Source organism: Camarhynchus parvulus, chromosome 1A (assembly GCF_901933205.1).
Source record: "Camarhynchus parvulus chromosome 1A, STF_HiC, whole genome shotgun sequence".
Classification (NCBI taxonomy): Eukaryota; Metazoa; Chordata; class Aves; order Passeriformes; family Thraupidae; genus Camarhynchus; species Camarhynchus parvulus.
The window spans coordinates 5993394-6004563 of record NC_044586.1 but is presented as its reverse complement, the minus strand read 5'-3'; the positions used below and the strand labels follow the sequence as shown (position 1 = coordinate 6004563).

At 49.2% G+C, this 11170-nt stretch overlaps 1 protein-coding gene across 1 annotated transcript in view; it reads left to right on the top strand.

The window, feature by feature from the left end:
• The first annotated feature begins 1180 nt into the window (after positions 1–1180).
• The window catches only part of B4GALNT3 (beta-1,4-N-acetyl-galactosaminyltransferase 3), a 63108-nt gene continuing 53118 nt past the window's right edge, over positions 1181–11170 (top strand). The window contains exon 1 of the mRNA XM_030959736.1: positions 1181–1322. Within this exon, the coding sequence (XP_030815596.1) occupies positions 1181–1322 (142 nt within the window). The remainder of the gene's footprint in view (positions 1323–11170) is intronic.

The following is an 11170-nucleotide window of genomic DNA, read 5'->3' as shown; positions in this document are numbered from 1 at the left end:
CCAACCAGCACCAGCAGTCTGCCAGTGTCAGCCTGTCCCTGCTGGGACTCACACCACTGTGCTGTGTCCCTCAATGTCATTTAAAAGGCTTTTGGCACATTTTTTAAGCTAAAGAACAGCGAGCATCCTTTTGCACAGCCTCACACTTAAGAAGGCTACTTCTAAATAGGGGTCTCAAGAAAAAAAAAGAGTACCATCATTTCATTAATTTTAAAAACCAACTTCAGCCTGAGAGTTTCTGTTCATGGTCCCACACAGCACAGGAGCTGCATCTGTGCAGGATGGAGCTGTGAAGGAAAACAGTTGTCACCAATGACCCAACACCCACATCACAACATTCCCTTTTTGGAAAGGGGTAGCTCTGGACTAGCTCCCCAGCTGGATACATCGTGTACATGCCAGATGTTATCTCCCATTTTCCTTCACCGAGGAGGAATGCAGTTTGCAGCCTCCAAGACAGCTTGGTGATGTGAATGAAACCAACAGCACGGCAAGGACTCTGAGAAGTCACTTCAAAACTGTGCTTGGGACATATAATGAAGCAGCAATTTCACCCAGAAAAGGTCCTGATCTTTCTGTAAGCCTCTGACACCCTCTCGCTGAGGGGTCTGACGATTTACCATCGCATCTGCTCAGCTGCTTCAGAAAGCAGGTTTGGAGGCTTCACCAGCCCTCTTCCTGCGCACCGAGCGATGCACGTCCAATTACATACACCTGTTGCACCAGGTGAACGACGCGTTAAATGGATTCAGCTGTGTGTAGTACCAGCGTGAATTTGAATCGTCCCTCTCATTCTACTTCCCCCCTCTCCAGAGGAGTTACCATCCCGATCCTCACCGGCGGGATGCACCGACTCCAACAACACCAACTCCACCACCAACGCTCCTGCTGGCACGGAGAGCGGCCGTGAGGAACGTTCGGAGCTTCCACCGCCCCCGAGGCGGCTTTCTGCGGCCAGGGCGGGAGCGGCGCCCCCGGCCGCGCTCCCCGGGGCGGAGGCAGGTGCGGGGGGCGGTGGCAGCGCGGGGCCGGGGCTGCCCGCGGGGGCGGGCGCTGCGCGCACCTGGGCCCGCCCCGCGCCGCGCACGGCGGCAGCGCCGGGGTCGTGCGGCCGGAGCGGCGGGGCCGGAGCCAGAGCCATGGCCGGGGGCGGCGGGGGCCTGGCGCCCTGAGCGGCGCCATGCGGGGCCGGCTGCTGGCGCGGCTGCGGCGCCGGAGGCAGCTGCGGCTGCTGCTGGCCCTGGGCGCGCTCGCCCTCGGGCTCTGGGCCGCCTACCTGGAGCTGGTGGCGGCGGCCGGCGGCGGGGCTGCCCCGGAGCGCAGTGAGTGATCCTCGGGAGCGGGGCCGGAGGGGACGGGAGGGAGCGGGGGGTCCCGTTCTTCGCAGTCCCGGGCGCCCCGGGATCCTCGGGAGCCCCCGGGGAGCCTCGGGAGCCCCCGGGCAGCCCCGCGATCCTCGGGAGCCCCCGGGCAGCCTCGGGAGCCCGTGCAGTGCCCTCTGTCCAGGCCGGCGGGGAGCGCGGGTGAGTGCAGCAGCCGCGGGGGTCGGAGCGCGGCTTTGGCCCCCGGGAGCGGCCGGGCGCTGGGGCTTCCCTTCCCTGCTTTTGGCCTGCCTTTTGGCTCCCACCCCTCTCTGCCGGGAGACCTACTCAAAGCTGACCGTGCTGGAGCTATAGAGCCCGGAGCCGCGGCTTTGAGATGTCTGTCGTTCTTGGTGCGAACCTGTAAGGCAGCAAAGATGCTTTGAACGCGGCTTTGGTGCGAGGAGAAGGAGGGGATGCGCGCCCGGAGAGGCGCCCTGCCCGCCCGCTAACGGGCTCGCTGCCTGCAAACTTTGGGGAGTACAGCAGGGCTCAGGCAAAGTGCAAAGAGCTGCGCTTTGCTTTCTGAAATAGAGGAAAATTCTGTCAGTGTCGTGTGGCTTTTTGTGCTTCTCTTTTTTGAGTTAGAGAAAAGTTTCGAACGGCTCATGGTTTGGTAAAAGCCTCTGATGTTGCTGCTGTTTATTAAACCATATCGGTACTTGATACTAATCTAATTTGAAAGTATGTTTAACTACGTGTTAGTGTTTAACTGTTGATACTTTCAAGTATATTGGTGCTTTCATTACGTGTTATAAACCTCCTAATTTTTACTCCCACGAGTGAGGCTTGGTTTCAGTCTTAAAGCTTTGGACTGTGGCTGTGCAAGGAGCACCATGAATATCTACTCCCACAAAGTCTATTAAAGGACTTCAGCTTGTATATTTGTTCTGTATTATGCATGATATTAAGACTAAAAAGGCATATTTATTGTTCCAGCAGAGTACAGGTCTGATTTTTTTGGCTAAATCCTCTAGTAATAATCCTCTTTTTATGCTTGGTAGAATGAGAAGATGAATTGCCCTATGAGTCTATTTTGCATTACATCTTTCATGCAATCTCACCATGCCTTTTACTGTTAATAACTTTAGCAAAACCCCACCAAAAGTGCTTAGAGAAGATTTGTACAGGTGGGCAGAGGGCTTGTGTAGAAGCAAGGGAGGAAACAACTGAGAAGTATTTCAAATAGTGGTTATGAGGAGAGAGGGGCTGAGTCAGGTGCTTGGAGTTGCACAGCTGATGGTCCTTTCACTGCCAGCAATGCAGAGGGAGAAGGAGGGTGAAGCAGAGATGTGCAGCAGAAAACAACTTGCTTAGTGAATTGGATTGTTCCTTTTTGCTTTAAAACAGGGTTATTTTTACATCTCTGTTATAAAAGTCATTCTGTTTTAAGACTGAAACTGGAAACAGTGAGATGACTGCAGTTACTACCAACCAAAACAGAACATGAGCAAAATAATTGCATTCTACTGAAGTTCAATTATGTAAAATTCCAGATTCTCTTAAATCCACCAGAGATGTTGCTGTTCATTGCAAACAGGAGGTATTTAAATGCTGATGGAAAGGGTGGGAGGGTAAAATCCTCTGGCAGGCAGTTCCTCATGGCTCAGCATCACAGAGGGCTGTGGTCACACTGGGCACTTGGTGTCATGTTTTCTTGGCCTTGTAGCCAGAATCCTGGAACCTGCTAACAGGAGGAAGGTTAATCTGTGACCTTCCCCGCCCTTCCTCTTGCCCTACTGCCTCTAAAAGCCTGTTTTGTTTTAAGAGAAATCAGAAATCCGAGCAGAAGACAAATAGTATTTGTTTTCTTTTGGCTCTTACAACTAAGTAATATTTTCTTCTTTGGGGAGAGGCATGGCTGTGTTTGTGACTCCATGTGGTGACTCTTTCCAGGATCCTGTGAAGCTGAGAAGGGGGAGTGACTCTGCAAGGCATGAATAGTTTTTCCCTTGTTTTCTGCATTGTTTTCTGTTGCATGTCCCAGGTGGGAGCCCTATTGTAAGTCACTCCTGGGACCAACCAAGAGCTGCCACCCCAACTTAGCTGATGCAACAGTTATTAATGATAAAATACAAAAGCTCTTTATTGGGCAATTTTTCTAGACAAAAGGCTCCTCCATTGGGTCCAGAAGGGTGAAAAGCTGTTGGGCTTGAAAGGTCTGCAGGAGATCACTGTTTCCATCTCCTGTGCCTGTAATGGAGTTTCTTATAGCCTCCCTAAAAGGCATTATAGTACAGCCTGTGTATGGAAAGCCAAGTTTGTTATTCTCTTTCCAGAGAAGCGTGTCTTCCTCTTGCAAGGCAGTAAGGACTCAGAAAATACTGCTCTTCCTCTCAGCCCTGCATGAGATGGAGCACAAGCCCCTCTGATGCCCCCGCACCATCCCTGCTCTCAAGTCTGTGTCTTAGAGCAAGTCTCCAGGCATGGTGGGTCCTCCTGGGCTTTGTACTCCTCTCCTCCTCTTACCCCCCAGGTCAGTGTGTGCTGGAGAGAGCAGATCAACACCCAGGGATGGGTGTTTGAGTAAGTGATGCTGAAAAATTAGGGCCCTGACTGTCCTCTCTTGAGGTGTTTGCAGCTCTGCTGTGCAGCAGAGTCAAGCAGGTAAAACAGTTTGCATAAAAGTGAATGAGGAGTTTAGGAGAATATCCTGTAATCATCAGTATCCATTGGCATTCATGATGCTTCATCACCACGTGCTGGGAGAGTCTCTGGCATGAGGAAAACTTTGCTGTAATGTTAAAGTGAAAGGTTGTGAGGGATCAGCCTGAGGTGCAGAACTCGTGCCTGGTGTACACCATGGCTTGGCATTTCTATGTGCCAAAGCTGATTGGGAAAGTTGAGCTTCCAGGGAGGTTGGCATGGGCTGGGCAGACACAGAGGATAGTATGGGGTCTTGTGAGTGATGGCTTTCCTTTGAAGGGGATGCTGAAATGAGTAGTTGGTCAGGTAAAGGAAAATATCTTGTTTTATTCCTTGTGATGTGAGTGTATTAAGATGATATTCTTACATATTCTTTCCAGGGAGCCTTGTTGGCAGGACTGTTTGCTCCTGGGTAGGAGGGTGTTTCTGTTGTGGGGTTTGCCTTCTGGTCCTTTTTTTTTTTTTTTTAATTGAGCATGTTTGGCTGCTTTGCTGCTCAATAGGTGTTTATAGGAATCTTAAACATGTTTACAGCTGAGTGAAGAGAAACAAGCAGCCTGCTGTGAGCTGGAGATGGGCACACTCTCCTCTCGTGGAATGTGGCCTGTTGTCATCCAAAACAAGTTGTAACAGGCAGGACACTGCCTCCCTGCCAGGAAACCCAGAGAGCTGGAGACAGTCTTATTTACTGCTGCTGCTGACAGGCACTAACCTCTCTGCAGTGGGCTCTCCACTAGGAATGTTTTCCTCATCTTTATGAGCTGCTACACAGCACAGTTTGCTCCTGCTGGAGTTGGGAAAACTTTATTATTTAAAGGGTGAATGAGGTGTTGGGGAGGGAGAAAACACAGAGGTCTGGAGAGCAAGTCCTGCATCCTGCCTTTACTGCTGTTATTCAGGGCAGGGAGAGGTCTTGGCTCAGGGAAAACCCTCGTCCCAAAACACTGCCACTTCCCAGAGCTGCTGCCATGCTGTTTGGATGGAAGAAGTGGTGGGTCTGACAACTCCTCCTGCTCCCTCTGTTTTTCTCTTCTGTGCCCAGCAGTGCCTCATCTTGCCCCCCTGTGCAGAAGGGTATGACTGAGGGAGTGAGGCTGGTGTCAGTGGGCTGTGTTTGCAAAAAAATCTTGTGTCAGCATAGTGAAAACACAGCCCCATCCCTGAAGAAACTTGGAGGTGAGGTCATTCCAGCCATTACTGTGCAGAATCTGTTTTTTCTGCTGCAAAGACCGTGGTATTTCAGGAGTCTATAAATCATTTGTATTGATTTCTTTTATTGCAGGTTGTGCTCAGTGTCACACTGAGCCAGGCACAGGGAAGGAAGGTGTTCAGGATCAGGTTGGAATCCTGGGAGGTGCAGCTTGTAGGAACAAGGGTTGGGGGCCCCTTTCTTAACTTGTCCTTCCCAGCTGCTTCGACCTACCCCCATTCCTCCACATTTGATTGTTGTGAGTAAATACCACTGGGAGTGTGTTATCTTCCTATCTTGGATTGTGGTGGTGGTTTGTGTCTCGTTTAGGGTTTCAGGCTGCTGCTTTGCTAACTCAGGAGTGCATATTCCCACTCTCTGAAGTGGAAAATAGGAGGGGCTCGGAAGAAACCATGGAGATGTACAAGTAAAGAAGTCCTTATGGCAAGACTTTCAACTCCCCAATATGTACATCTTCAGTATCCCTTTGCTTTCCCAGAACATTGGCTTCTTATGCCTGCACCATGATGAGTTCTGACCTTCAGGCATCCAGGCCACTACAGAGCAGTGCAAGTTGCCCAAATATTGATGTGAATGGGCAGGTGAATGTGCTTGTGTGAGAAAAGTGTCTCTGGCAGAAAGGTGAGGTTGGACATTTAATGTAATGTATCAACTTCCTCCTGTTGCCTGTGTGCGCACACCCCCTGAGGAGCACACCTACACCTGCAGGTTCATTCTCATGCTCATGGCTGGCTCCTGCAATCCCTCACACGCCATCTCTCCTGCCTGGGCACGCACGGTATCGCTCTCCTGCTGAGCTCATTGCCCCCGAGGTTCCTCAGTGCACGTGGGGAGAAATGGGGCCATGTGGTGTCTGAAGGGTGTATCTCCTCTCTGTGCAAGCTGCTAACCCACGTATCCCCCTCAAAATACACCCTGCTGAAGGGAAGGTCTGTGCCCTGAAGCCTTCATGTGGTGTTTGTGTGCTTGGAAGGACACTGGTGAGGCAGCGCCATTCCCAAAGCACATTGTGGGCCTATAGCTGTTGGGAGGGGGATGTCTGAAGTGTGTATTTCCTCTCTGTGCTGTTAACCCAGGTATCCCCCTCAAAACACCCCCTTCTGAAGGGAGTGTCTGTACCATGGAGCTTGCATGTGGTGTTTGTGTGCTTAGAAGGACGCTGATGAGGCAGCGCCATTCCCAAAGCACATCGTAGGCCTGTATCTTTGAGGGGAGAGATGTCTGAAGTGTGTATTTCCTCTCTGTGCAAGCTGCTAACCCAGGTATCCCCCTCAAAGCACCTCCTCCTGAAGGGAATATCTGTCATGAAGCCTCCATGTGGTGTTTGTGTGCTTAGGACACTGGTGAGGCCTTTGCTTACAGGGCAGCGCCATTCCCAAAGCACACTGTGGGCCTGTAGCAGTGGAGGGAGAGATGTCTGAAGTATTTCCTCTCTGTGCAAGCTGCTAACCCAGGTATCCCCCTCAAAGCACCCCCTCTGGACCATGAAACCTGCATGTGGTGTTTCTGTGCTTAGAAGGACACTGGTGAGGCTCACAGGGCAGCACCATTCCCAAAGAACACTGTGGGCCTGTAGCAGTGGAGGGGAGGGATGTGCCCTGCAGGCAGGGCAGGGTTCCTGCCAGGGGGTCAGGGTGACCAGAGCTGCTGGGGCATCCTGCTCTGTGTGTGTAAGGGGAGCCAGCATCCCCAGGTCGTGGTCACAGCACAGACTGCTCCCACAGGCTCCAGGGAGAGCCCAGGGTGTCACTGTTAGGCTGGATGTGACATACACTCGTGATCAGGGTGTAAGAAGAAAAAAGATTTTTATTCTGCGTGTTCTCCAACTCTTAACAAAGCGTGATCTTCATTGGTGCAAAGTAGTAAACATCAATATAATTGACATAAGTTTTACAGAAATTTAATAAGGCATGTATACACATCTACTTATGCATGTAGTCTAGTTTACCAAAATTTTCATTTATCTTTTCTAATCTGTTTCCATGCTATGGACACACTCGAAAATCATCAATAGTTATTTCTTCTATTAACTCAGCTTTGCTTGCAAGCCAGCTGTCAAACACCTTCATACCAGGGTTGTAGGGAGCAATGTGGATCACCCTGAAGCTTGGTTGGGAGGTTCATTGGGGAAGGCCAGATCTCAGGTGGCTGTGCCATGCTTGTCCTGGGCCAGAACGGGTAGGTGCTGCAGGTAGGGTGTGAACCTGGTGCTTCTTCACCACTTGACTTCAGTCAGGTGGGTGTTTGTTTTCTTGGAACTTGGCCTGCAGTTTGTCTGGCCTCAGCAGATCCCCAAATAATTTGCCAAGATTACATACCACCTTTATAAATAAACTCCTGTGTCATCTCTTCATGTACTCATGTTAACTATGACAGATTTATGTAGTGGTGTGCCAGAACAGCATGTATTCCTGCGTACACCTTCCTGTCATGAGTGGGACTGGATTAGAATAGCTTGGCTCTCACAGGGGTGCCCTCCTGTGCATCTCCCTCACATCACAGGGGGAGGGCAGAGGAATGATGGCAGAGGAATGATGCTGTCTTCTGGAGATGCTTCTGTGTGCTGCAGTAACAGAGGGGCTCTGCCTTCTCCCACCTGCAGGTCCAGGCAGACGTGAGGGAAGGTGGACATCATCTTTCATCTGGTGGTTTGAAATTACTGACATCTGCAGGATGGAGAAAGGCAGGATGCTCTCCTGAGGACAGAGACTGCCCTGTAGGTTCTGGCAGTTGGGAGTGGAGTAATTATGGGTTCTTCCTCCTACCCTCAGGAATTTATATATTTTGTTGCCCTTCCCTTTCCTATTTGTTCTTGCTCTGCACTGATGTTGCCTCTCACAGTCACTTCCCAATTCCATTGCTTTTTTTTTTGACTTGCAGTAATAGCTGAGAAGGACTTTCCAGAAAAGGAAATAAGCTGGCTGATTTACATGTGGTGTGAGATTTCAGAAAGAGCCATGTGCCTTGGGTGGAAACAGTTGTGAATCTGGGCTGAGGTGGATACTCACCCTTTTCATGTCAAGTTGGAAATGATGTTAGAAATTCATAGCCTGTGTGTATCATGAGCCAAGCCAGAGTGCACTGGGATCTTGACCAGAGCTGCTCTGTATTTCTGTTTTCCTGAGAAGACTTTCCCGTGCCAGAGTGCAAAGGCCTTTGATGTTCCTGTTCTGGAGAGAGTTCCTGATGCTTTGAGATGCTTTGATGGTCTGGGATTGTGCTGACATTAAGTTCTCCTAAGACATCACAGGAAAATAATTCGTGTTGCCATAATAAATAATTTAAATCAACTACACAGAATAATAATATTCAAGCAGTCAGTCTTCAAGATCTTGAATCATTTTAGACCATCCAAAGATTTTGGGTGGACTTGAGTCCCCTTGAAGCATCAGTGCCCCATAAAAGATTGCTGATTCTGATTTTATAATTTCCTAAGGCTTAGTTTTTTAAGCATTCTGTATTTCTCATTTGAGTTGTCCTGGGGGTTTTTTGAGGGAGAAAAGAGGTCAATGTGGGTTTTTTCCACCCAGCTTCTAAAAGAAGGTGATTAAGCTGTCACAGATTACTTTATAGTTAGGCCTGTGGCAAAATTATCACGTCTGGGGCTATTTTTCCTTTTCTGTGTCACTGTTTTCCATCAGAGATACAAATGGCAAATCCCAGGTCTTTGCATCATCCATGGGGCTTTCCCTTCTTACTCCAGTGACCTCGATGTTAATTTCTGATAGTTCAAATATTCTTTTTTTGTTTGTTTTTATCAGTTGGAAATTGACAGCCAGTGCTAGTCAGTAATGTAAAAACACTGAATACAGATCAAAGGCTTGACTATAACGGGCATGTGTTATCTTTTGGACTTTCTTTTCCTCATATGTTCTGAGTTGTGAGCATTAGGAGCTAGTAGCCTTATGTGGCAGCCTGTGTTTCACTGAAATATGTAAATTCACACTCACTAAACAGTAGTTCATTGTCACGTACTGTTGTATTCCATTCACCAGTAAAAGTATTTTTATCTCTGTCATTGCCTGTGATGACCACAGAATTACCTAGTAGAGCTCTCTTGGAGTGGGGATAATCTATCTGTATTTATGATATGTGTATTTTTTCCTGCCATTCTAAATAAGTCTTTTTACCTCTCCTTGAAGAGGCTATTTATTTATTTCCATGGCATTAGTGTGGGCTTGGCCCATATGTTTGGTGTTGGCAGCTCCCAACAGCTTTCTCAGAGCTGCCACTCATTTGAGCCTAGTTAAGATGTCTGCAGCCCTTCTTGTAAATCCTTCACTTCCTAAATTAGTTTTATTTATATTTCATAATGCAATTTTCTGTAAAATTGCAGTAGTCATGTCTGGGTGCTATTAACCCCATCTGAGCTGCACAACAAAATTTATAATGGGCTGAGAAGATCCTGTCCAGACCACCCTGTACTAACACCCTCCACTACCTGCTGCAGCAGCTCACTCTGCAGTAGCTGCCACAGTCCATGTTTTCTTGTAAGTAGCCCAGTTGGGAGTGTTTTGTTTGTTTTCCATCAAAAATTCAAAATAAGCAATCTGCCAAAACCAAGTTTTTCCATTGAACCTGACTGGACTATAATTTCCAGAGGTGTACCTTGGTAATAATTGTCTGCTTTGCATAAGGAGTAAATAGCAATTGCAAAATGAGGCTTCTCCCTTGTCTTGAAAACATCAGTGCATGCTTGTGTCAGAGTAAATTCTGTGACCAACAGTTCTGCCCCACAGCCTGTACTCTCACACCAATGGGAGGGAGTAGTTAGCTGCATCTACTTGGAAATTCAAAGTAACATCTAAGCCGAGGGGTTAAGAACAAAGGCATTATTAAGTTCTTTCCCAGCTCATGTGTTGCTTCTTTTTCTTGTTAGGGGAACAACAACAACAAAAAGGCAGTGAGAAGGTTTGTTTTTACATCAAGGGTAGAGCAAGGGTGAACCTCTGTGAGACTCCTGTTGTGCCAGCACAGTGGCCAGAGGGAGGCTGAGCCTCATCTCCCTTGGAGCACCTCTGCTGAGTGTGGAGAGCTGAACATTTGCAGGGAATTGCATCACTGGGGGGGGGTCACAAAGGACCACATTCCCCCTCCCTGTTCCCCAGAATCTTGTAGGCACCATCTCATCCAGGGAATCTTAGGCATGGGCTGAGGAAGAGGCTGGAGCCTAAAGCATTTGAGGGGAGGTGGAGGGCAGCCCAGGAGGCAGCAGAATGGTGTGATCTCCAGGCAAGGGGTAGGATGTGCAGGTGGGATCCCCAGGGGCAGGATGCGTCCCCAAGGGGTGGATGAGTATGAGGTGTGTCCCAAGGGGCGTGTGATATTCCAGAAAGGGGTGGATTGCATGGGATGTGCAGGTGTGATCCCCAGGAAAGGGGCAGGATGTGCAGGTGTGATCCCCAGGAAAGGGGCAGGATGTGCAGGTGGGATCCCCAGGAAAGGGGTCCTTCACCCCCTTCCCAGCCTCTTCCTTCTCTCACAGTGGATCATCTTTCATGTCACAGGTATCCCAGCTTCCCAAACAGCCATCCTTGGCCATATAATTGCCTCATGCTGTGAGCCACCTTGCTGCCTTCTGTTCTGGGCCCCATAACCACAGGGACTGTGGCTGCTGACCCACAACTCCCTCAGGTTCCAGGGGTGTTCAGAACAGAGGTGTCCCACAGCAGCAAGGCAAGTGGGTGCCCACTTTTTTGTGGGAAGGCAGATAGGGACACAAAGGAAAGATGAGAGATGCCATCAGCTGCGTGGTAGCAATGTAAAATATATGCATGGATCTAAATTCATATGGGTTCTAGAAAGATTTTCAGCACTAAACACAAGCCTGAATGGTGGTTTGTGGAAAAAAAGGTGTTGCCAAGCTGGTGCTTGGTTTGTCTCCATGTGCTGGCTGCACCACCAGCTGTAAGCGCCTGCACCCCCAGGAGTGGTTTGGTGTGGACCATCATTC